This window comes from Vulpes vulpes, chromosome 9, assembly GCF_048418805.1.
Source record: "Vulpes vulpes isolate BD-2025 chromosome 9, VulVul3, whole genome shotgun sequence".
NCBI classification, from domain to species: Eukaryota; Metazoa; Chordata; class Mammalia; order Carnivora; family Canidae; genus Vulpes; species Vulpes vulpes.
Genome location: NC_132788.1, coordinates 47,702,155 through 47,729,416, shown reverse-complemented (window position 1 = coordinate 47,729,416; position 27,262 = coordinate 47,702,155). Strand labels below are relative to the sequence as shown.

The following is a 27,262-nucleotide window of genomic DNA, read 5'->3' as shown; positions in this document are numbered from 1 at the left end:
ACTTGTAAATAGGTGGATTCCCCTGAGGTACGGGGTGCCGGGGGAAGGAGAATGAGAATGTTTCCCTCCTGAAGGATTTCTGTGCTCAGTTCCTGAGCGTGGCTTTCATCCCTCACATTAGTGTTGTTGAAAATGGGCCCAAGGATGATCCGCGTGGAATCACCTGGGAGGGATGGGGCCTAGATTCTATTCTGCAGCCATGTCTTCCCCCACCAGAGTTTAAGAACATGGAAAGCCACTGTAGGCTGCTCAGCAGTGGGATGACTGGGTGGATGATTGGGGTGGTGGTGAACCAGAGCTTCTGGTAGCAGAGTGTGTTGGGAAGGTCTGAATGGTCAGGAGGTTTTAGTGACAGTTCGGAAGATGGTTCTAGAAGCGGGGAGTTGTTTTAAAGAGCCGCTGGTAGCCAGCCTGAGTGACTGATGGGCTGCCAGAAGGCTGGTTTGAGGGAGCCGGCTGGACTTATGACCGACGTGACTGGCTTGGGGACCAGGTGAAAAGTGATAGGAGCAAGCCTTTCTCAGGTTGCTGTTGGTTGTCCTTTTGGTCTCCATTATGCAGATGGAAGCTTGCTTGTGGTCCAGTCACTCCTTGGGCCTGTTGGGCTGCTACCCCACCACCTCTGCTAACCCAGGGTGACTGAGCCCTCTTAGCACTGCCCCCGGCCTGCTGGCAGCTGCTCTGCTCGTGCCGGTCACTCTGTCCCTGCCTGTGTCATGCCTGGCCCATGATAAATTCTAGAAAGCATGATTCAAATGAGAACAGCATTATTTGGTAACATTCATGTAAAGAGCAATTATATTCTTCGCCATCACATGCATTTAGTTCCCTTCAAATAAAAGAAAAATAACCCAAAAAAGTGGATTATGTGGAAGAAACAACAGGGCTGTTTCCCTCTGGTCACTGTTGCCCCCAAATCCCTGCCAGATGGTCAAGCAGAGCAGCTCATGTTTCAGCAAATTACGGAACCTCATTAGGACTCTATTTCATGTTTTTAGATGCCGTAGGCCTTTATATGAGGTGATGCTGATTCCTTAAACTTGTATGACAACATAATGAATGCATGTTAGTGAAGTGTCCAATGAAATGTGAAACAATCAGTGAATTCTTTGCATATTTTATTTTTCTTTTTTTGATTTCCAACTCACACACATCTGGCATATTTTACATCTTTGCAATAAAACATGGTTACAATAGCTTAAGGAATTTATATATCCAAAATATTTCACCATGATCTCAAGATGAAATGAACTTGTCTTCCAGATGTTCGGTATCCTCCCAATTCTAAGCTACAAACTCAAGATATTGCTTACAGCCTGGTGATGAATAACTTAATCATTACGCTGATCCCCCAGAATTTCAGAATATCATAAATACAAACAACAATGAAGAAGGAATTCAGTGCTAAAACTTACTAATACAAGGTGGATGACAAAGAAGTAATCACGTCAATAAATAATGATATGTTTCTGGTGCAAAGTGCCAATACAAAGAACCCATTATCTTGTTGTATCTTTTTAAATAAATGACTGCAAGTGAGTATAAATTCTGAGAAAATTACATTCCTGGAACATGCCTCATAGCCCTACCGACACAATATGTACATCTATGACGATACAGCCACCAAATATACAAAGAAGAAACATGAATAAGTGTATATACCCCTGGGTGTGTAACTTGATCAGTACAAGGTATGGAAAATCATTTGATACCCATCAGTTTATATCATAAAAAGATGAAGTGCCTTAGGCTAAGAGTGTGGCTTTAGGTGAGAATTGCACAAGAACCTAAAGGAATAATCTCAGTTATTGTTAGAATAAAGTCTGACCCGTTATTAAAGAAACTAAGCTATTCGAGAACCAAAGAGAAAAAACCAAAACAAAATCAAACCAAACTAAAAATAGTTAGCATCAGATTCTCTTCCCCTAATGTACACACACTAAGCCAGCAGGATGACTCTGGAAGAGATGTCCAGGAGTAGGGAAGTCATTACTATGGAACTAACGATCATGACTCCTATTTATACAATAAAAACCAAGACCTCATCCCTAAGCCCCCTTTCTGCTGTGTCTTCAAATTATGAAGGGTAGGGCTGAATTTTCTTTGTATAAAGTAGCAAAAATGGCAAATAATGGCTTAGTATCCAAATGCTTTATGAGCAAATTTCACTTAGAAGGGATGAATGTAGATTAAAAAGTGCAAACCATATTTTGGTGAATATGTCCAAAATTACTGAGCCCAAATTCAACCCTTTCATACGAGCTGTGTCCTTGGACATATCTTTCTGTTTCATAGTGTGAATGCACCTGTTCCATCAAGACATCAGGATTAAAGAACATGCAAGTTGTAACTCCACAATAAAATTAAGAAACGTTTTGTTCTTTATACAAGGTTTTACTTTTACAAAAGTATCCCTTTAAATAAGATGCATCTGATGTACAAAGTATCAAACGTGTTTTTTTTTTTTTTTCTCAGCTTGAAAAGAGGCTGGAAATGGGATGCAGGTTAGGTTCAAAGCTTAAACTTTGTAACAACTGGACACAAGGTTCCTCAGAATTGTCAAAAGTCTCTTGTGACGCGTCCTATTACCTTTTCTCAATAAACAACAATATATGAAATAATTACCAAAACATCTCCTAATTCATATAATTTACATGATACAAGCTTGCTTGGTAGCAGCTGGTGTTCAGTCGTGAAAAAACACACAAAGTAAAGTGGCTGCTGACTACAATGTACAGCTATTGCTGGGTGTGATGGAATGTACAAACGGAGGTCGATGTAGACGAGTTTTTTCCACCAGAGATATTGCCTTTCCATGCAGCACTTGTGCTCTCAGCTTTAACTTGGCTTTTGGGTCTTCGTTTTTCTTCAGTATCTGTTCTGATGCTCATAATGCCACCGATTAAAATCTATATTAAACGCTACAATGCTACCAGAAGCCATACCAGTGATCAGAGTCCTGGAAAAGCAGAGACAGTGGTTAAGAGTGATGTAAAATCACTGATGCATTTGCTACTTTTCTACTAGACAGTATCATGCGTTCTGAGTTCCCCAAGTGTTAGTTTTGTGTTCACTGACACAGGATTGTAACCTATTCTTGGTTCTCCTGGGAGAACTTGAACCAATCCTGCTCAGATCCGGACTGCCAGACCGAGTGTTGTGTGGCTTTTGATCAGATAGTTCCGTAGATAGACACTTTATGGGTAAGCATCCTCAATACGTGCATGTAACTTATGTGCATGTGCTACTGCTCTAACATATCAGGGACATTATAAAACACAAAAAATAATGGAAATGAGGGATGAGATTGAGCTAGAAATAGGAACTTGATCAGTTTCTTTCTTCCCTCCTCTTTGGAGACCCCTGACATTAATGTGACTCTGCAGATGCTCCCCGTCTACCCTCTCTTCTGATGCCTAGTGAATTAAGCTTCTCTTGCCCTCCTCACTCTTCAAGAAAAGTCAATCACTTCCTTCTCCTGACATGCCGTCCCAACTTCCCTCCCATACAATGATGATTATTATTTGGGCACTGAGGAGTCACTAATCTTAGTACTTGGTGGTGCGTCATCTATGATGGTGGTAGGTAGCGAATGTTTGCAACATGAATGAGTAAGAATGTCAGGGAGATCATTTCAACTTGATTTCACTACTTGATAACAAATACTTTAGAAATGCTCATGTATCTATACGTAATTACATAATAAAGCATTCCCATTTATTCATGAATACGGACTACAGCATTCTGGAATACTCTTAAAATCACCTGCTTACATTTTCTTTAAAAACAGGCTGGGCAGCAGATCAAAAAATATCCCTTTCTCAAGCTCTTAAATTATGTTACTTCTCTTGATGACTTCAGTCCCATTTTACTAGATTGTGTAGATGCTTTGTCAAATTTGTGATATAAGCCTTAGTATTTATAATATTTTGAAACCATACTTTAATAAAGAATATACATGTAGATGAAAAAAGTTCGTTAATACACTTTTCTTATTTCTGTTAAATATACAGCAAAAAAGGAGAAATTATATACCACATTAAGATTACAGAGTTTAAGATTTTTTGAATCTAGAAATTTTAGACTTTATATTCCAAGTATCCTTTTCATTTTACAATAAACACCTGGTCCTGTTGCCAACTGAGGCACAAGGAAAAATTATTAATTAATTCTCATATCAGTTCTTTAAAAAAAGATTACAATGTTTTAGGGGAATATATAAAATACAAAAAAATAACACAAATGAGAAATGTGTGAATAAGAAAGTGGGAGGGAGAGGAGGGATTGTCTCAGTAACAGGTGAGTGTTTTATATCTTTTAAAACAGAGGCCAGCTCTGCTGAGAGTTGCTGGCTACAAGGATGCCTCAAGCTGAAACACACCTGTGCTGAGAAACCTGTGTCTCCTTCCTAGAATGGAAGCCAGGGGGCTCTGTCTGAGGCTAGGTGAGGCCCTTGGAACAGAGACGTTAGTGGGAATAATTCTGTTTGGAGCAGTGTCTGGATGTGCCTATTCTTCAAAAGACCCATTTCTTCCTTTATGCAACCCTGTTCTCCCCGCCGATTATTCTCTTTCTGTTTTCTTCCTACCAGAATCCTTTCTTATAGCACTTACTCCCCTTCTCAATTTATCCTTTTCTGTGCTAGTCTTTCTTCCATCTGGATGCTGGAATCTTATTCACAGCACATTTCACCCTTGGTAGAATGTAAAGAAGTTTCAGTGACAGTTCTCAAGTGATTACGTTTCCCCTTGGCGTGGCTCACCTCTGGTCATGGGATAAGTCCATTGCTCTAATGCCAGCATCACATCCAGGGTAAATGTATAGCTGCTTGAAGTCACAGGCCTGCCAGACCTCCACCACACCATTGTCCCCTCCGGTCACCAGGTTCTGGCCATCACTACTCAGGAGAATGGCCTTCAGAAAAGGCAGAAAAACAACAATTTCTCTGTTTTTCCCAGATGGTCAATGGTCATTACCCAAAAGCACTCAACACAGTTCCCTCATAATTATTATCTACTTTTAGCCATTTGTCCAAGTTGCCTAAAGTCCACTCCACAGAATTTCCAATGTGGAATTCATCAGAGTTCTTACATAAACAAAGGATCTTATTAAAACCAATTAAGGTTACAAAATAACAGAAGTCCCAAAGAGAATATTATCAATCTAATCCAGGAAGAATTTGAGAATTAAGTAACATGATGTTTTGTTAAGTCCTGAATAGTAACAATGTCAAGATTTTCAGAACAAATGGCAGAAGCATATTTCAAAAACGGTTTTTAATAATGATAAACCAACAATCACAATTCATTTATGGGTGAAGGGCAGTCTGGTACATGTAATTTTGGTCTAGGGTTCTAACGGTAACATTCTTTGACAAGAAACTCACTTTTAATGTCAGATGGTGCAGAACTGTTTATAAAGGAGCTGAAGAAAGACCTCCTTAGGGGTCTGACTTCTAATCAAACAAAAGCTATCATTTCTAAATCCACTGAGTTAACTACTTGGGATTAAATGAACTTTGGGTTTGTTCAAAGCATCAATCTACATGAAGTTACATGCTTTTAAAACCAGCACACATTTGGAGCACCTGGGTGGCTCAGTTGGTTAAGCTTCTGCCTTTGGCTCTGGTCAGGATCTCAGGGTCCCACCCACCCCCTCCCTCCCCTAGTTGAGCCCCCGCCTTGAGACTCCCCCTCCACTGCTCAGTGAGGAGTCTGCTTCTCCCTCTCCTTCTGCCCCACCCCATATTCTCTCTCTCAAATAAATAAATAGAATCTAAAACAAACAAAACACAGCACACATTTATCTGGATACCAGGGAAATTCTATTACGAATCCTTTAAAGTAAGGTAGCCGATCGGTCTCGTGGCTTCAGTCCCTGTTAAGCACTGAACATGCAGATTTACCCTGGTTGAATCATTGATCTCCATTTGAGCCAAAAGTTTCCCGTTAATGCTGAAATTGCTGAATCGCCCTCGTTCATAGTATATGATACAGTGGCCTTCACTAGAGACGGAAATCAAGCGGGGGAACAAGCAGTTTTCTGGTCCTTCTAGGGCTCGCAGCAAATCTCCAGTGATGGTGTGGACAAGGCAAGGGCCCTCTGCAGAAGGAGGACAGCCAGGGCTGGAGTCATTCATGATGACAAGTCACATATGAGCTCTCACAAACCCACAAACCCTACCTTGGTACGTACACTCAGATTTGCTCAAAGAAGGCAGAGAAGAAAAGAGGTACGCTAGCAGGAGCCAAGAACTGATGTTTTATTTAAACAGATCAAATACAGGAAGCTGTTACCACATACAGATCTCCTCAACTTTTTATCTAGGGAAATATCTGGTCTTTTCCTTCATGAGATAATATTCATTAAAAAAGGATACAGCTCACAGATAATGTGACAACAAAAAGGTCTTATGTTCCGAAGTTTTTTAGTTTGTGTTTCTCAAAAGTTTAGGAGAATTATCAAAACAACTGCTAATTTTCTTAGCATCATCAAAACTTTAACATTGTACCATATAAATACATTAATATCAAATAATGAGTTTTACCTTGTCTACAGCCCATACATTTTAGTAAAAGGCAAAATTAAGATACTTAATGAAGTAATTCAGACTACACAAACACTTTTTGTCTGTCAACATGATCAGTGAGGCAAGAGTGCAAAACTAGTATGGGGAGTGACTTATTTTGCTCTGATTTTTCTCCTCTGGCAGAAATATCGTGTTGATAAGATAAAAGTTTCACTAGCCAAGTTGATAGAAATAACTTGGTTAATATAGTTTGATATTACTTGCCCCTCAACAAAACAACCTCATGAAAACAATTAATGAATTACATTTTTATTTTCCAGTTGACTCCAGTAGATACATATTTTACAAAACACTTAGCATTATAAGGCTAGACCTAATTTTTTTTCCTGATTTCTAAAATGACAGAAAATACAGAAAATCAGGGAGAAAAAGAACATAGCAATCACTTCTAATATCACCCATCATCTTTAGAAAGTGTTGTTTTTTTCCCCCATACCTATCTTTTTTTTTCTTTTCACTTTACAAGATAGGATAATATTACACAAATTGCTACTTTAAAAAATATTTAGAAAAGGATATTTATTGAAAATATTCTATGTGTTCATAGGGTTATTTACTCTTAGACACAAAAGTGAAAAAAACACAGTCCCTAACCTTCAGATATTATATCCATTCTTCATAAAGCAGCCAGGACAAGCTCCTGAAAACCAAATCTGATCATCGCATCACTTTGCTTAAAAAACCTTCAGTGGCTTTCCAGTATGCTTGAAATAAAATACACATGGCAATCAATCCCTGTGCCATGGGCCCTCCCTCCTGTCAACTTTCTCTCTCCCTAACTCCACCACGACAGCATCCACTCAGCCCCTCTGCTTTTCTTGCAGTTTCTCCCAAGTATGAGGCTTCTTCCTGCCCCAGACCCTCCCATGGAGAATTGGGTGTCTGATCCGGAAGTAGAATCCAAGTTTCCTGATTTTTCCTGAAACACTTCCACAAAAAGTCAAAACCTCCAGGTAATCATGTGTCCTTTCCAACCAACCTCTACAAGCCTAGGGCCTTATAAAGGAAGGGGCTTCTTGAGGGAGATGGGTCCAAGGCTATGACTGGGAAGCAACCTGACTGCCCCCACCCCCAGATTCCCTACTGCCTCACAGATACCTCCCCCCATCTTTTATGTGTTATTTTTAATAGTTGCATCTCAGGGACATGCTATAGTTTAATTTACTAGTGTTCTGGCTAGAATGCTGGTGGCCACAAAATACTACATAACATTTTACATATATTTTATATTAATACTAGTGAATATTACTAATAAAATGAAACAGTTGCAAGGAACTCAGGGGATTACATTGTCTATAGAGAGCCTGCTAAAGGAAAGACATCATAAATCATGGTTCACTTGAGAAAATAGTACAGTTTTTAAAGACCTAAAATGAAAGAAATGCCTTCTGACCTTTAGCACCACTGATAACAAGTCCAAGTTCTGCACAGACGGAAACACAGACAACTTCATGGTCATGGCCTGTGAGGACAGCTCTGGGTGCAGGATAGTCACCTGCAAGGAAACCGGAGCAGTGAGTTAGCACAGACCAATGCTAGAAATGAAGAGCTACACCATTAACTCAGACATTTAAAATAATAATCATTAATATTTATTGAGTGCACTTACTAGAGGTGTGACCATGAGCCAGTGCCTTAACCTGTTTCCTCACCTTTAAACTACTACTACTGTAACCCACTCTGTGGGTCGTTTAGATGACTGAGTGCCTTTACAGATGTGACGTGACTACAACATTATGACAGTGGTGATAGGTATTCTTTTCCTGACCATTGTTATGAAACTGACACCAAGCCTGCCAAGGTACTTATATATATTATCTCATTTAATTATGGCAATATTCCTATGAGGCAGGTACTGTTGTTATCCCTATTTTATAGCCAAGAAACCCAAGGCTTTGCAAGGTTATTCAACTTGTACAATTTCATACAGCTAGCAAGCACTGGACTGAGCCCAGAGCCATCTAATTTTGAAAACCATGCTCTTACCCATTTAAAAACATTCCTTAAAATCTCCAACAAAACAGGCTGAGGTGCTTTGATTTTGAGGGAAAGGAAGGTAGGGAAGGAAAGAGATGACCATCTTAAATTTCCACTTGACTTAATGTTAAATTGAACCTAGCTAAAAAGTCCAGCTGTGTTACAGGACACAAGCATTTTCACTGCTAAGTGCTTTCCCAATCATTAAGTGAATGATTGGCATTCTTCTAGGCAGGCTAGGAGCTGGGACCGTAAAGAGGTGTAAGGCATAACCTGGAACTCTTGAGAACTCATCAAACAACTTCGGCCTTCCCCAGGCTTGCCATTGGACACACTCCACAATACCAAGTGTGAGGAAGAGCAGATTATGTGCAGAGTATATGTAGTAGGGATCAAAAGACCTCCACACGAAGAGAACATCAGAATATCAGGTGAGTAACCTGCACAAAGACAGCGTGAGAAGGATCAGCAAAGTTAAGAGGGCATCATGCTGAAGCTTGTCTTATTGCGGCAAATGTTTGGAAAAGCCAGTCTGGGACAGAAACGAGGTATCTCTACAGGCTTTGGTGCAGATCGTGAAAGAAAAGGAAACAATAGCAAGTCACAGAGGCACTGCAGAAGGTGAATGGGCTATGGTGCCAACCTGGGCGGGGTTCTCACAGGTTCCTTTGGTGGACAGGAAAAGCCAGTATTGGCCATCCTGGGCATATGTGAGGACCTCTAAGAGACTCATTGGGTGAAATGCTATTGAAGGTTGAAGGTTGTGATCAGAAAGGAGGATGTGAAACACTTAGTAACAATACAGTTTGGACCTGAATCAGCCCATCAGATTCAACAGATATTTTATCAATGCCTTGTAACACCCCACTATTTCTATTTCTCATTAGTATCACAGTTATTAATGCTTATGTTGCCTATTTCCTTCTGTTTTTATTTTTAAACAGTTCTAGCTGACTCCTAGTGTATGACAGTTTTATCTGGATGTGTGGTTTAGCTGACTTTACAGTACTATCTTAGCAAACAGTAAGTAGGATACATAAATATGCCTCTGTGCATATAGTACGAATGTATTATTTCATCTTAAGTTATCAGGATTATTGACCATTACTTTTTCTCCTTGAAAAGTCATGTAGGAACTTGGTGTTGTAACTCCTATTCTTCCAGAATTCTTGGTGTTTTTCAAACTAGGGTCTTTGTACCCTGGGCTCTGTGCATGTTTTCTTTTCTTTTTTAAGATTTTATTTGAGAGAGACAGACAGAGATTGAGAGCAAGCACAAGCAAGGGGAGTAGTAGGCCGAGGAAGAGGGAGAAGCAGTAGGGAGCTCAAAGTGGGGCCCGATCCCCAGGTCCTTGGGATCATGACCTGAGCCGAAGGCAGATGCTTAACTGAGTCACCCAGGCTCCCTCTGTAGATGTTTTCTTGGGAGTGGAAAGTTCTATGAAAATTTTAAATTTCAGATTTATACTTTGAGGATACTCTAAATATAAAAGACGAGCTCTCTCTTTGCTGTCAAGAATTTATGCTGCGGCAATTTAAAATCGACTTATGCTTAACAATTAAGATGAACTAATTGATTCAGTGTTTCTCAAACTTGTTCATGGGGTCCAAGAACACATTCCTCAGAGTCAGGGTTTTTTTTGGGGGGGGGGGCAAGCTAATGATAATTTTGTTCTATTTTGTATTTTTTATTTACATTAAATTTGCCATCAAGTGCCCTCCTTAATTTTGTTCTCTTTAAAAGGGATCAGTGTAATAGTTAAGTTTGAGGAACACTGTAGATTAATTTTTTTCCTCCAAGGTCACTGATTCTTTTCTTGTTGGTAGCTTCCACAAAGCTATCTGACCCTCTTTTGTTTTTAGACATAATTAAAAATCAGTTACATATTAAATATTTATAACATATGTATAAAATTAAGAGAATAAAATAAATTCACTTGTACTCATTTCCTAGCTTAAGAAATATAAAACAGTACTCAGTAACTTTGGTTCTTCTTTCCTTATACCTTAGACTTATGCTTTTTTATTTATCTATAAATTTTTTTTTGAGAGACAGAGAGAGTGTGTGTACATGCATGTGAGCGGGGGCCTGGGGGCGGGGTGCAGAGGGAGAGCAAATTTCAAGAAGGCTCCACGCTCACTGTGGATCCCGACTGGAGCTCAATCCCATGATCATGGCCTGAGCTGAAACCAAGAGTCAGAGGCTTAACTGACTGAGTTACCCAAGCATCCCAAACAAATGCCTTTTTAAGAAAAAGTTCTGTATTTTTCTTTTATTCATTCTGCTTCACCTGGTTGTTGAGTTTGTGATCTTTTCTCACATTGCTTGAGTTCCTTGCATGCTGGCCTGTTTTTTTTTTTTTAATTTTTTTATTTTTATTTATTATGTATGTATTACAGTCACAGAGAGAGAGAGAGAGAGGCAGAGACACAGGCAGAGGGAGAAGCAGGCTCCATGCACCGGGAGCCCGATGTGGGATTCAATCCCGGGTCTCCAGGATCGCGCCCTGGGCCAAAGGCTGGCGCCAAACCGCTGCGCCACCCAGGGATCCCCCCCTTTTTTTTTAAATTTTTTTTTTATTTTTATGGCCTGTTTTTTTCTGTCAATCCTACTCTGGGTAGGGTGCCCCCAGCCCCAATTCTTTTCTCCCAGAGAACCACCCTGTGCTTTGGGGTGGACACTGCTCTGATGGCTCCCACCTGGCTGCAATGCCTGGTCTTCACTGTGGAGGGGGCAGGGTGGGGGCAGAGGATGTTCACTGGCTGGCAATTGTGCCTGCCTCCCTGGATCACCCCTCCCTTGGCACCAGCAGCACTGAGAAGCTGCACTGGTGCTTTGATTCTATGCCCCACAGAGGCTGGAGGGAAGGCAACAATAGGCATGGGAAAATGGGAGGGAAGAGCATAACTAAGATGCCTATACTGCGAGACGCACAATGTGCTTCCTCTGGTTTGCCAACACCTCCTCCTTTAGACCCAATCATCCTCTTATCTCTCCAGGAATTGCTCAGTTTCCTGTGACCTTCCCCAGATCCATCAGTTTCCATTTTGCTTTTGGGGCCTCTCTTTGCTGGAATATGGGAGAAGCAGGGTGGCAGCCCGTGTGTCATCTTCTAAGTTTTTGTATACCACTATGATGGGTTTGAATATTGACAAGGTATCCATTTATATTTGTTGGCAGTCCTGGATTTGTCTGAATTATATTTATAAAATTATGCTCTAAAGATGCCTTGAGTTCCCTGGTAAAATGAAAATGAAGATTTTCTGTGTAATGTGATCCTTAATTTTCCTGATTATTTTATGTCAGAGAGACTGGTGAATTAAAAAAAATTATGAAATTATATGCTTAATAAAATTTACATTAAGTAAAGAGTTTTCTAAACTTTTCCCCTTATATGCTAAAGAAAAAAAGTAAAAAAGCTATCTAGTCCTCTTGCAGGGAATTGAAAAACATGTATAAAACTACTCCTTATGTATGTAATCTATTTTCTATTAGGAAATAAGCCTTTCCAAGGCTTGCATTTGATTCAGAAAGTCAAAAAAATTTTTTCATTACCATCTCCCCAGATCACTTGAATAAACCATGGAAACTGTTAAGGGGATATTGTTCAGGGCCCCTGAGAGCATTGTTTCCCTCTTTAAACTAGAGAAAAGTAAATAAAATGTTATTCAGGGGTTTTTGAGTTGGGAAACCAGCAGCAAGAGGAAGCATATTTCCCTGCCAGGAGGGACATTTCATTGCCAGGGACAGATGTCACACACCCCAACAATCATTCAAAATCTTGGGACTATCCTGTCACTGTCACATCACAACTGATGGATGTGGCTGGGGGTTAAAGGGCCTGCGCACAGGGAGGTGGAGGTGAGCGCTCCCCCCCCCATGTCCCCCCCCAACACAGCGCCATCGCCCTCATCTCCTCAACAGAGGAGCTCTCCATGTGATGGAATTACCATGGAAGATAAAGAGCAAACATGCCTGATTTTGAGATTGCTTATAGGCAAGCCATTTGGAAACTCCAAATATAAAAGGCTTATTATAAACAGATTCCATCTCATTTTTAAGCAAAAGTCATTTCAATATTTTAAAAATGGATGACAAAAACAGTACAAAGATATTAGATGCTGTTACTCACATGGAACTGATGAGAACTTTTTCAGTGAAATGGTCTCTGGTCTTAGAGAAATGATCAAAGTAAGGATATTCATGGTTCTTATTATTTTAAACCTTATTCTAAGGACTACTAATATGCAGTGGGAAGCTTTGGTTCCTCTGCATGAAGATCTAAATAAAAACAGCAGAGTTTGTACAATCTATGACCCTCAATGCAGTTCTGCTGGAATCAGAAGATGAACATCTTGATGATATATGATGTTCAGACTTTATCTACAACCTTTGTTAGCTCCCTGCAGAATCCCCGTGGAAAGGATTTTCATTCATGTTTATACCTACATAAAAATAGGATGGCTTGAAATCCTAGAATAAGTATTTCAATCACTACTGCGATTTCAAGATTTATGTTAAAAAAACTGTCACACAATTGTTAAGATTAGCTCAGAAGACCTGTGGCCAGGAGGAGTCCCTTATTGAGACTCTGCATCCTCAGCCACTTGCAGGTCTGGCCCAAGTATCAAGAATGCCCGGGCCTGCATTTTCCACAGGCCACAGGTGACCCATATAAAAATATCCCCAGGGCTGGAAAATGACCCATGATGTGGTTTCGTTTTATTATATTAATCTATTACTCACAGAATACTCACTGAAAAATAGAAGATAGCTATTCATTCACTCTATGTTCTTTTTCTCTTGCAGAGAGGACACAAAAAACCTCTGAGCACTGCTGTGGCAGGATGAATCTCCTCCCTTAAAGTCCTGAACCTGGATCTAGGTCAAGGTACATTACTGTCCTGCCATTACCTTCCCCAAACAGTCAACAGTATAATCCAAGGAAGTAGTTTTGCATAAATGCCCAGAGATACCCCTAACCCTCCTGGTATGGATCTGAAGCTCTGATCACAAGAACCTATTAGTCAACTCTTGTGTGTGTGTGTGTGTGTGTTTTTAAATAAATATTTCTTTTGACTCAAGCCAAAGAACCCTGCAGCCTTAGTTCCATAAAGGGACAGGAAGAGCACTGACCAAGTGGCATTCAGCCCCTTTCTTAGTCATGGACCCTACAAAGTCTCCTAATATTAGACTGAGGGGATGGGAGGCTGAGAAGAGAATGTTACATTACGGACATCACTTTTGAAAGTCCTAGGAGTTAGGAATTGTTCACATATAACTATGCTTCCTCTGATACATTTAATAAGCCCTAGCTAAGATCCCTAGTTCTGAGAAGTGAGGCAAGCATATGTATAAGTTAAAAAAGTTAAAAATATCTCTGGGCTGTTTGTCCAGGCTTCTTTCATCCAGTACAATACACTGGTTAGTGGTGGTCATGGAGCTGGGCACCAGGACATCCAAAGTAGGAGAAGGCTGGATGCAAACAAAGAGAGGGATATGATTTGGCAGATGTTTAATGACAGGTTGTAGCTGGCAGGAGGGTCAGTGTCCAGAGCTGAAGCTCACACAATGGGAGCCCAAGGAAGGGATGTGTGCACAGCTAGAGCCTCCTTTTCAATGGGCTTCTTGTTTCATAGTTTGCATAATGCTTATACAACATCAGTTAAAAGACTTATTTTAAAAAAGTGAAATTGGAATGGCATAATAATGTCTTCTGCATTTTACTCGAATATCTGTAGATTTGATCTGAAAAGATGAACAGTAAATTCTCTTCCAAAGTTTCCTATTGCTATGATTTTTAAAAAGTCATATGTATATATCAACAAACCTTTCTACAAAGCACCTTATATCTGGCAGAAACATTAAAACCACACACTTTAAAAGCAAATTGGATTTTGAGCTGAGGTCCCAGTGTATTTTAGGTGTCTGTTGAAGAGACAACAATGTTGACTTGCCCCTCTTGTGACTATCTTTTTGGAAGCTACAGCACGTAATGAGAAATGTCAAGTCCCAAGATCAATGAAATTTTGGGCTCCAGGGATTCAACAGGAATAGCATTGATCCTTTTAAAGAACACCAGTCAGAGATGCGTTGTAATATATTGCAAAGAGGGGCTCAGGAGGATAAGCGGCCAAGTCCAAGATACCTACCTGACAAAAATTCAATCAGCTTTTAACACAAATTGCCTGCTCTGCTCTCCTTTTTTTCATGCAGTAGGCTGCTTCCAATTAAAGTGCGCAAATTAATTTTTATCACTTCCAAATTAGTTTCAGAATTTGTGCAAAAGAGTGTTTCAGATGAAAGCATCTGTCCCTCACATCTCTGCAATTCTGTTATCTAGTCAGGGACCTATTTAAATCTCCAAGAAAATTTTCTATATTCAAAGTCCTGAGTTTGAAAAAGTAACACTGGATATTGGTATATAAAACATATGAATAAAACAGCTGTAATCCAACTGTAACCTATAGTAGGTAGCACCTGCTTATTTCTTTTATGGTCTGAAACTCTTTGTAATAATCTGCTTGTAAATGTTCATTGTCTTTGTGGCAAATTCATTAAAACTATAAAAATAATTAGGAAAAGACTATTTCTGAGATATCTGAATTAGTCACAGTAATATATTTGATTCAATGAAACCATAAACTCTTTCTGCACCTACCTAAAAAAATCCACAAACATTAGTTTATTTTCTCTGTAGTACCAACAGAGCTATCCATTAAAAAAGAATAATGACAATGCAAAAGAGACATAAATATATTAGAGAGCCAGTTGAATTAATGTTGAGAAAGTGAATAAATGAATCCTATCATTATATGTACTGAATAAATATGAGTCAGCCTCTGACATACAAAGCAATTCAATGTCTACACCAAGACCAATTCTAATAGCTACTGGCATATTATATTTCACACTAGGACTTCCCCCCTTCAAGTCTAGGTTAATATATACAACTCCTAAAAACATAAGGGCATTGTGTTACACACTTTAAAATGAATTTACACATAACTAGCTTTTTGGTCTTGAGTAGCAATGCATTATAAGATAGAAAACACATATAGCCTGATTCTCTGACCTGTGAATTGGTAGCTAGAATAGATTAAACTGGGACAGGAAAAAAAAAATCTTTTTCTTTCAGGTTGTGAGTTTTCTGATGGCAAGGACTATTCTGTGTCAACACCCATGGCTGATCCCTGATGTGACAGTCAATTCAGGGTGTGCTGTGACTGCCTTTACAAAAAGAGTGAATTGACCAATATATGTGGTCTAGGTTGGCTATTTCAACAGATTAAGTAAGTCATAAATCAGTCAAGTCTAACGAATACTATATATGACTAATTATTAATTTTTTACCATTATAATTATCCATATGGTAAAAAGCTGACACCAGTTTTTTTTTAAGATTTTATTTATTTATTTATTCCTAAGAGACACAGAGAGAAGTGGAGACATAGGCAGAGGGAGAAGCAGGCTCCTCACACGAGCCCAATGTGGGACTCGATCCCCGGACCAGGATTATACCCTGAGCCAAAGGCAGATGCTCAACACTGAGTCAGCCAGGCATCCCATGACACCATTTTTTCCCCCATGACACCAGTTTTTAACATAATTTTTATTTTGTACCCAAGATGTAAGACTGAACATTTTGTATGATACCAAACATTATCTGAAAGCAATTTGTGATTCATGTAATAAATACTCAATGTGTTCAGTACAGTCAGGTGGAAAAAGCAGTTTGGTGATTAGTATAATATATGTTTTTGTAAACTCCAGAAGGCCACAGACTTCAACTATCCAGCATTTTCAGCTGCTAAGATGGGACCAGCACCTAGTAGGCATTAAATACATGCTTACTGCTTGCCTAATACTTTAGTGATCATTTTTTTCCCCTTAAGGATAATGAATGAAATAAAGCCATATGACATATGTTAATAATAAATGTCCAAGAAAGCCTTAATGGGGTTTTGTTAAATCGGTTAGGGTCAGAATGATGACAACAGTTCTGACCAAAAATAAATTCTTATGAATGGAGGCAGTAATAAAAAATATGTATTGATAATGTTCTTAATTTCTCAAGAATAATCTTGTCTTTACTGAAAGCTTAAATAAAATGCTGCATTTTAACAAATACAATAGCCACAATTTTATTCTTAAGGGTTAATATAAACATTTTTATTTATATAGCTCCTATTGTATGGAACTTTAAACACTCTAAATATTACTACATTTAAGTTTTCTTGATAATCAGTGGACTAAACTGTTAGCCATCTTTTTATTTAAAAGATTATTAGAAAATCACAAAAATTAAGTACTTAACAGACAATTACTATAACTTAACATGAAAAATTCTTTACCTCATAGCGGTATGATTGTTTTTAAGAAATGAATCCTCTTTTTGGAAATACCATTTTCATCATTTTTAAGCTCCAGTTTGAAGATGTTAGTTAATGAGATTAAAAGCACTACTCTTTTTCTTAAAATTTTTTTTCATTATCTAAAAACTTCTAATTTTCATCAATTTAGATGGAAGATACTACACAGACCTGCTGCTTAATTAAACTTCTCTAATGATTACTACACTACTGTGAAAATGAAGATTTTTAAATATGCAAAAATAAATTTAGATAAAATATATGTAATAATGTAACATGCTTGAGGATAAGAAAGCCACCAATGGTAGATCAAGTGTCTTATACACATGTACATTCAAACACACACACACTAGAATTCTGCTAAAAATGAAGTTTGTTTTTTTAAGGATAGGATTTTAGAAAAGAGTAAACAAGGGGGTTAACTTTTCAGTATTTAGAGTATGATATTTGTTATAATATCGAATTGGTAGCTAATTATTTGAGCTGCTTGGAAATCAAGCAACACTGAATATTTTTTCCCCCAAACCAGCATCATATCTTAGTTCACAATTTAGAGCAGAGGCTGATAATATGCATAATGCACATACTTTCTCTTAGTATCTACGCTAAGAGTTACTCCACAATACACTTCAAGTTTCTACATCACTGTTCTTCAGTTCCAGCTATGGGCAGCAAGAACGAAACCTCACATGTAATTTGGTCACCTAGTTCATTTCCCACTACCTTCATTCATATAAATATTATATGAATCTGCATATATTTCATATTTCATTTTCCTCTCCACTATGATAGGGCCTTTGCTCCTATCAATCAAAAGTCACTCCTCTTTTTGCAATATTCCTGTCAAAACGTGTAAGAGGTGGGAGTGGATGAGACTTTGAAGGGTAGACAGATATACAACTGGGCTTCCATCCTCAGCTTTCTCACAGGCTGGAGTGAACAGACCAGGGGTGGCAATTTCCAGCCACGCAGTAATGTGGCATCTCGTCCACTTGTCATCTACTCTTACAATATTTCAGTGGCAGATACACAGCATTCCTGGAAAATTCTTATCTCTGTCATGTCATAAATATGACCCAAACTCATGTTTCACTTTGTTTCAGAGTACCGTGTATGGTGTAACCAATACATGAATTATAATCAGAATCACCCTGGTTTTAGTACTTGCCATCATCAACAATTTACAGACAGCATACCCTATTTTAAGGAAATATTTGCATTGAAACTATTGAAAGCTTGGTAATTAAAAATAGTGATTATTACTAGGCAACCTCTTATCTAGTTCTTCATTTAACAATATTTATTAAAAATCCTATTTGCTGTGTCACTAGGCCAGGAACTGGAAACTTAAAATGGAAAGGGAGAAATTCATGATCCATTTTAGTGTTTACTCAGAACAGCATTTCCAAAGAATAATAGCTATTCTGCTGTGAGCAAAAGATTGAATGGAAAAACATGTCTGAGAAGTTCTGGGTTAAACAAATTTCAACAGATTTATTTGTGCAAGTAAGACTTTGAGAACTTACCTAGAGAGTAGGAGTAAATGCAGTGTTTTCTAAAATTATTTTACTCTGCAGCCCCCATCCCCCATTTTTTTCCTACAGGGCATCTTAGGGAGCACTTTTAAAGAAAAAATACTTAGGAATCATCACAAGCAAAGAAATGGTCATATTGTTTTTGCTGTCCCAATGCTTAGTCTGAAGGGAGTACTCAATCATTGTTAAATGAATAAATGGAGATATTTACTAGACTGTATGGTAGAAAGTACTAAGTAAGTGTCCTTACTGAGGCACAAATCAAACCTTATGGAAATTCAGAGGAGGGAGAGAATATATTCAGTTGAGAGAAATTACACAAAGTTTAATGGACCAGGTGATACTGGAGGACATTTCTGAAGGATAGAGACATTTGGAGATATTCAGGGAGGATAGCCAACTACAAGGTCAAAGAGAGGGAACCTGGGACTTTCCCTCATTGAAGATTAGAGTGGTTGCTTTTTTTTTTTTCAACTTTGAACATAGTGACATTCTAGCAAAGAATTTTTTTCCACTGAAAGCTTTCATATTTTAAAATCCTTATAACCCACATCAACAAGAGATAAAACAAGAACCATATGATCTTCTCAATAGATGCAGAGAAAGCATTTGACAAAATAGAGCATCCATTCCTGATCAAAACTCTTCAGAGTGTAGGGATAGAGGGAACTTTCCTCACCATCTTAATGCCATCTACGAAAAGCCCACAGCAAATATCATTCTCAATGGGGAAACACTGGGAGCCTTTCCCCTAAGATCAGGAACACGACAGGGATGTCCACTCTCACCACTCCTATTCGACATAGTACTAGAAGTCCTAGCCTCAGCAATCAGACAACAAAAGGAAATAAAAGGCATTCAAATTGGCAAAGAAGAAGCCAAACTCTCCCTCTTTGCAGATGACATGATACTGTACATAGAAAACCCAAAGACTCCACCCCAAGGTTGCTAGAACTCATACAATTCGGCAGTGTGGCAGGATACAAAATCAATGCCCAGAAATCAGTGGCATTTCTCTACTCTGACAATGAGACTGAAGAAAGAGAAACTAAGGAGTCAATCCCATTTACAATTGCACCCAAAAGCATAAGATATCTAGGAATAAACCTAACCAAAGAGGTAAAGGATCTATACCCTAAAAACTACAGAACACTTCTGAAAGAAACTGAGGAGGACACAAAGAGATGGAAAACTATTCCATGCTCATGGATTGGCAGAATTAATATTGTGAAAATGTCAATGCTACCCAGGGCAATTTACACATTCAATGTAATCCCTATCAAAATACCATAGACTTTCTTCAGAGAGTTGGAAAAAATAATCTTAAGTTTTGTGTGAAATCAGGAAAGACCCCTAGTAGCCAAGGGAATACTGAAAAAGAAAACCAGAGCCCGGGGCATCACAATGCCAGATTTCAAGTTGTACTACAAAGCTGTGATAATCAAGACAGTGTGGTACTGGCACAAAAACAGACACATAGATCAATGGAACAAAAGAGAGAACCCAGAAATGGGCCCTCAACTTCATGGTCAACTAATATTTGACAAAGCAGGAAAGACTATCCACTAGAAAAAGGACAGTCTCTTCAATAAATGGTGCTGGGAAAATTGGACAGCCACATGCAGAAGAATGAAACTGGACCATTCTCTTACACCAGACACAAAGATAAACTCAAAATGGTGGAAAGATCTAAATGTGAGACAAGATTCCATCAAAATCCTAGAGGAGAACACAGGCAACACCCTTTTTGAACTTGGCCACAGCAACTTCTTGCAAGACACATCCATGAAGGCAAGAGAAACAAAAACAAAAATGAATTATTGGGACATAATCAACATAAAAATCTTGTGCACAGCAAAAGAAATAGTCAACAAAACTAAAAGACAACCTACAAAATGGGAGAAGATATTTGCAAATCTAGTATCCAAGATCTACAAAGAACTTATTAAACTCAGCAAAGAAACAAACAATCCAATCACGAAATGGGCAAAAGACATGAACAGAAACTTCACCAAAGAAGACATAGACATGGCCAACAAGCACATGACAACATGCTCCGCATCACTTGCCATCAGGGAAATACAAATCAAAACCACAATGAGATCCCACCTCACACCAGTGAGAATGGGGAAAATTAACAAGACAGGAAACCACAAATGTTGGAGAGGATGTGGAGAAAGGGGAACCCTCCTGCACTGTTGGTAGGAATGTGAAATGGTGCAGCCACTCTGGAAAACTGTGTGCAGGTTCCTCAAAGAATTAAAAATAGAACTACCCTACAACCCAGCAATTGCACTGCTGGGGATTTACCCCAAAGATACAGACGCAGTGAAAAAACAAGACACCTGCACCTCAATGTTTATAGCAGCAATGTCCACCATAGCCACACTGTGGAAGGAGCCTTGGTGTCCATCAATAGATGAATGGATAAAGAGAATGAGATTTTGTGGTCTATGTATACAATGGGATATTACCCAGCCATCAGAAAGTATGAATACCTGCCATTTGCTTCAATGTGGATGGATCTGGAGGATGTTATCCTGAGTGAAGTAAGTCAATCAGAGAAGGACAAACATTATATGGTTTCACTCGTACGGGGAATATAAAAAACAGTGAAAAGGATTATAGGGGAATGCAGAGAAAATGAGTGGGAAAAATCGGAGAGAGTGACAAAACATGAGAGACTCCTAACTCTGGGAAATAAACAAGGGGTAGTTGAAGCGGAGGTGGGTAGGGGATGGGGTGACTGGGGATGGGCACTGAGGGGGCCCTTGACGAGATGAGCACTGGGTGTTATACTATATGTTGGCAAATCGAACTCCAATAAAAAAATATACAAAAAATAAAATAAAATCCTTACAACCCTAGGAAAAGTTGCTAGGAAACTACGAAAGACAAAATATTTACATCAACTTGTAGTCTGATGGGACACTTTGAGACAAATACTCACTGCTGTTAGGGTTGTCTCCTATGATATGGTGTCGCCCACTCCAGTACCAGAGAAGCAGAGTGGCATCTCGAGACCCAGACACAATGTAGCAATCCCCACCTATGTAGGACTCAGACCTGGCCAAGCACGTGACCACATCCCAGTGGCCGAATACAATCTGAGTTAGTTTCCCTGAAACACAGAAATGGGAGGTTTAATTCATTTGCTATTGTTCTTTAAATGGCAATAAGCTTAACTTTATTTTACCAGATTTGTGAAAAGTGTCTCTGTTAAACGTGAAAGCTTATAAGCTAATTCAAATTGAGCTACAGATGCTTTCTTGAGTTTCTTCTGAAAAATGATACAAGAATGTTACTTGGGATTTTCAAGGAAAATGACTTACAAACACCACAATCATGATTTTTATTCTTCAGGATTGGGGCCAGACTAAGGGATGGTTTTAGTCTTTTACCTGACTTGATTTGGGGCAGAGACAGGACAATAGTCCCATTTGTCCTGTGAAATCAGGACTCATGCTAAGGTTTGGAATGAACAGAATTATAATGAGTTACATACAATGTGAATATTTAATTTGAATCTTGGCACTCAAGATGAAAATGCCTACATTATTAAGTATGATTTTATTTTAAGGTCTGGGTGTAACAACAGGCATTTTGGAGAGATTAAGGTATCTCATAGTTAGGCTTACCTGTTTCTGTAGAGTAAACTCTGAAGCTCTTATCCCAGAACCCACAGATAAGAATATAGCGATTATCTGCTGTGACCACAAAACAGTGCGCATTGATTTGTATACTCTGGTCAACAAGGTCCGTGATTTGCCGTTTGTTCACACCAGAGTTATTGGCTAAACATACACAGAAAAAAAGAGTTTAAAGAAGGATTCCACAAGAGTTTCTTTCTTTCTTTTTTTTTAGATCTTATTTATTTATTCATGAGAGATACAGAGAGAGAGGCAGAGATACAGGCAGAGGGAGAAGCAGGCTCCATGCAGGGAGCCTGATGTGGGACTCGATCCTGGGACTCCAGGATCATGCCCTGGGCCAAAGGCAGACACTCAACCTTTGAGCCACCCAGGCATCCCTCCACAAGAGTTTCATCAAGCACTAATGGAAGGAATATTTTTATGCTTCATTTATCTAGAAATGAGTTTTTAAGGCTCTCAGATTATTAACATTCTAACATATCCCCATGAGGAGTATCAGCTTAATTTTTAGTAGCAGTGGCTAGTTATGAACTACATTAGGTATCTAAAGGTTGTCAGAGATTTCAATTCCTTCTCCTCCAAAAATATGAAGAATTCAAATACTGAATTTAAAATAAAAATATTTAAGTGGATTTAATTCTACCTAGGTTCACTATACACAGGTTCATTAATGTCCTACAAGTTCTATAATGAGGAGGAACATATATTGTGTGAGGTATGGTATGTAAAAGAAAAAAATCTTAATATTCGCCCCAATCTGTCATTTTCTGATGGCATTTACAATTCATGTGGAAAAAACAGGAGAGAGGTTTGAGCAAGGGATGTTGTTATGTGGGCAGCCCCACAGGGAGCTTTAGGTCAGCAGCTTTAAAGACCTGGGTTGTCAACAAACAGAAGGCCTTTCCAGAATGGGCTGGCAGGTGAGGAGAGGAATAAAAAAGATGGGAGAGGGATTGGGGAGGAATGAGACAGGCAGAGAATCAATGGATAGCATTGGGATTGAATCTGAAAAAAGTCAGGAACTCGGAGACACCATCTGATTTCCCTAGTGTCTGTCTGCATGCCAGCCTGTCCCGTACTCTGCGCTGTCCTTTCAGGCTAAATCCCTGGGCTGAATTCTTAAACAGGAGATGCACACATCACCCACACTCCCTAAGGCCAATTAGACTGAAGTGCAACTATTTGTGGATCCCCACTAATGCTATCATAATAATGGCTAGGGCGGTAAGCCAAAAATTATACAGAAAAAGGTAGCAAAAGAAAAGACAATCAAAGGTTCTGAGTCACTTGAAAACTACATAACTGATCCTTGATTAATAAGAATAGAGCTAATTTTTCCATGGTTACATTCCAGCTGTATGTGACATTGTCGATGTCTCTTGGGTGAAGGAATAGCTGGACTAGACAATATTCCCAGTCCTACACCTTAGCTGTTCTCAAAGACATGTAACTGCTATTTTGTGTAGGGGTGTAAGTAACTAACTTGAATGACTGCCTTTTAACTTATTTCTGGGTTCAAAGATGAAGGGCGAATTAAGAAACATAAGAAAAGATATACCGTAACTGCATATGGCTTTATTTTTCATGCCATTTTCAATTTTTTTTCCTAATTTAGTTCTCTACATGATCCCACAAAAAAGGCAGGACAAATATCCTGATCAACCATCTTGCAGCTAGGAAATTGAGGCCTAGAAACAGGAAGGGACTTGTTCTGGATCATATACTAATAGATGTGCATGTGATTACAAGTATTTCCATTCTCTGTTGCAAAGAGTTACAGCTCATAAGTTTGCAATTCATATGAAATCCTTAATTTAAAAAAATCAGTCCTATTGGAAGGAGATTTCTAGAAAAGATGTCCTTTGTGTTAGTTTTCTTTCATGATTTTTTTTGAGTCCTTATGTATTTCAAATATTTTAAATAATATATAGTTGTTAAAGAATAGTTTAGGCTGAAAAAAAGGACAGTTTGAAATGATTTGCCTTGTTTAGAACCAACTTAAATTATCCAACTTAAAATATCAAGAAAATGCCACAAATAATCACTTTAATACTAAAAAATTTTTGAGATGGCATATTATGATATATATAGCTCTTTGGTGATAATTCGATGTTATCTGCACATTAATTTTATGGCAGAAAAATGATCATTTGGATACCTTTTGTAATAAATAACTACATAGGAATCTGGACAGTCAGCATTCATGAAAATGTATTTCTTGTTGTTACCGTACCAATTAAGGGGTCCATTTCAATGGGAAGATGATGAGCTTGATCCAAGGAGTATCCTGGTGCTCCTCTGAGGCCTAAAGGTTAAACAGAAGGAGAAAACTACTGCAATATTCTCAGAAAGAAGGAATTTCCTAATAAGCAGTGTTTTATGATGATTGTATAAAAGGTATACTGCTTAAAAATTATTTGGTAAGTTGTTATAAAAATGATTGTCATTTACACATCTTTGTAGATACTCTCAATGAAATCATCACAATAGGGACTGCTGGTTTCCATGGAAGATGTACAAAGCTGGAAAGAGTGTTGTTTTCATCCTAACAAGAAAAGCCTGCATAAAATAGAAGATCATAACATTTCTTGAACCCCTCCAAGAGCTAAGATTTCTGGGCAACCAGTGAGCTTGCAATCTAAGAAAGGTTGTGTGCCTGCAAGCAAGGGTGGGTGTGAACGTGGCAGGGCTCACCTGGGCTGGGGCAGAGGGGATGATGGGGCTTCCGTCTTCATTCAATACATGGCAAACCATTTGAAGGTAAAAAATTGAGCCACACCAAAGATCTTAAGCTCAGGAAAAGCTACTATCAGAGGATTAATATTTAGGGCTTGATTGAGTTCATTAGTCATAATTTTTTACATGTGATTATATAACATATATAATGCTTATGAATAATGCTAAATAAAAAATGAATATAGTTTTTTCTCAACACAAAGTATTTCTAGAGACTCAGACTTCTGTGAATAATAAAGTTTTATTTTTTCTTAAGATGTTTGTTGCATGTTTCTGATCAAATGGAATTCCCTCAAGGTAATAGGATTACCTCAGTTGAGAGTATCACCAATCAACATAGTGTATTTAGAAACTCTTACAAGATGAAGCTATGATATAAATTAGACTGTTTTTCAGAGCAACACAGAAGTTGGTAGAATAGAAAAATTCAGGTGAATTTACCATGGCTTATCCATCTAGTCCTGGAGATAGTGAGGGTCCTGGGGTTTCCAAGGATACTGAAAGGGGTGAATTTGGCCAAATAAATCATTTGGTCATATCCACTTCTGTAGATGTATCAATGTCTGATTTTTATAACAGAAGTCTATCACTTCAAGATGTACTAGCTGGAACTTTTGGAAAGGAGTTTAAAGAAAACACATATAAAATCACTGAACAATTTAGATTTTGTCTTTTCTCAAAGACTCTCAAGCTCCACAAGGAGGGAGATGGTGCCTGTCTTGTTCACTGCTGTGCTCCCACTTGACACATAGTGGCCATTTAAATATTTGCTGAAGAAATAAGTGAAGTGGAAGAAAGAGGATTTGTAACCACCCTCTAAGAAATCCGGATTCAAACTCACTTTTTTTTTTTAAAGATTTTATTTATTTATTCATGAAAGACACAGAAAGGGAGGCAGATAGAGGGAGAAGCAGGCTCCCTGTGGGGAGCCTGATGTGGGACTAGATCCCAGGACCCTGGGGTCACGACCTGAACTGAAGGCAGACGCTCAACCGCTGAGCCACCCAGGTACCCCTCACTTTTGTTTAATATGGGCTAAAAGTGTTGTTGTTTTTTTTTTTCCTTGTGGGGCAGGCATATAGTAGGGTGGGAAGACCTGAATTATTCGTAGACCTGCTTCAATTTATCAAATATTTATTGAATCCTTAACCATCAGCCAAGCATTTTGTGAGGCCCTCACACAGAGCAGAGTGAACAAGAGACATCTAGTTAGGTCTGGCAATTACTTGCTCTGCTGCTTCCTGCCAATAATTTGGAATACTAGCTAGCTTACCTTATACCCAGCACACTTACCTTAACTTCACTGCAGTTTTTAAGACCCCTTTGGTAAGCACCGTGTTTAGACACACATACCTACTGTATTGTGCCACCGATTCACTGCAAACAGTCGGCTGCAGGTCACGGTCACCACTGCGGGGATGGTCAGGTGGGGCAGGGTGTTGGCTGCCACGTGGGTCACTGGAGAATTTGAGGGAAACTTCAGGACCATGATCACATCCTGTTGCATCTGATCTTTAAACATGAGTGGACTCTGTGGAAGGAAACACTGTTGAATAGAAAGAGAAGAGAGCAGAAGAAAACAGAAGGGATAACAGAGTTAGTGAAAGCTCTGGGGAGACAGACAGAGGTCAACACAGATGAGGCGAGCACGAGCAGAGAGCAAAGCAACCTGAACTTCCAACCCATGATGAGGGGAAAGGGCAAGGCCTCTGTGCAGTGGCTGGCAGGTGACACGAGATCACTGATGAGTGGCCTCAGTGTAAGCCTTGCCAGACTGTGGTGTGAGGAGTGAGCTCACAGATCTGTCTCAGGATGTAGTGTCATTATTCAGTGTGGTGAAAGCATCAGTTTTGTGGAAGAATGAGTCAAGTCAGTCACGGACACTGTTTACATGAACTAATTGATACTTCCATTTGTTAGCTGGTTCATCTGGGGTCATGGCTTCAATGTAAATAATAATAAAATATAATAAATATAATATAATAGCCTTCCCTGTCAGACCTCTGCACGCATCTTTGCTGTGGCACCACTGACTGGTTAAGGTTGAGGTCTTCTTCCTAGACTGTGCGCTTACCGAGGGCTAACCCTTTTCCTTCCTTTAATCTCTGTTTCAAAAGTCTAGCATGTGATCTGACAGAAAGTGACACTGTAAACGCTACTGTTCCAACACCATAAATAATACTGCATTGAAAACACAAAATGGGGGGGTTCTAGAAATAACCACTATGTAGAGTTTGTGAATGTTTTGTAATTGTTTTCTATACATATGAATTGTCTGCTCCATGCACTTAGAAGGCTGAGCTTTCCATTATGAGCAGCTCCATGCCAATTTAGTCTCTAACAATTTTCCCCAGGAAAGCAATGAATCCTGACTGGGCATTTCTCCAGGATAAGTATTAT

At 38.9% G+C, this 27,262-nt stretch overlaps 1 protein-coding gene across 16 annotated transcripts in view; it reads right to left on the bottom strand.

The window, feature by feature from the left end:
* Window positions 1–1,101: 1,101 nt before the first annotated feature.
* NBEA (neurobeachin) overlaps window positions 1,102–27,262 on the bottom strand; it is a 662,404-nt gene continuing 636,243 nt past the window's right edge. For 11 of the 16 annotated variants that reach the window (XM_072719992.1, XM_072720000.1, XM_072719997.1 and 8 more), the window contains 8 exons: window positions 26,216–26,408; window positions 24,360–24,431; window positions 22,112–22,267; window positions 21,424–21,594; window positions 7,983–8,084; window positions 5,906–6,102; window positions 4,763–4,914; window positions 1,102–2,959 (listed from right to left, as the gene is read on the bottom strand). In XM_072719992.1, coding sequence (XP_072576093.1) covers window positions 2,869–2,959; window positions 4,763–4,914; window positions 5,906–6,102; window positions 7,983–8,084; window positions 21,424–21,594; window positions 22,112–22,267; window positions 24,360–24,431; window positions 26,216–26,408 — 1,134 coding nt within the window. In that variant the 3' untranslated portion in view covers window positions 1,102–2,868. The remainder of the gene's footprint in view (window positions 2,960–4,762; window positions 4,915–5,905; window positions 6,103–7,982; window positions 8,085–21,423; window positions 21,595–22,111; window positions 22,268–24,359; window positions 24,432–26,215; window positions 26,409–27,262) is intronic. The other 5 variants (XM_072719993.1, XM_072720001.1, XM_072719998.1 and 2 more) reach the window with 1 other exon arrangement.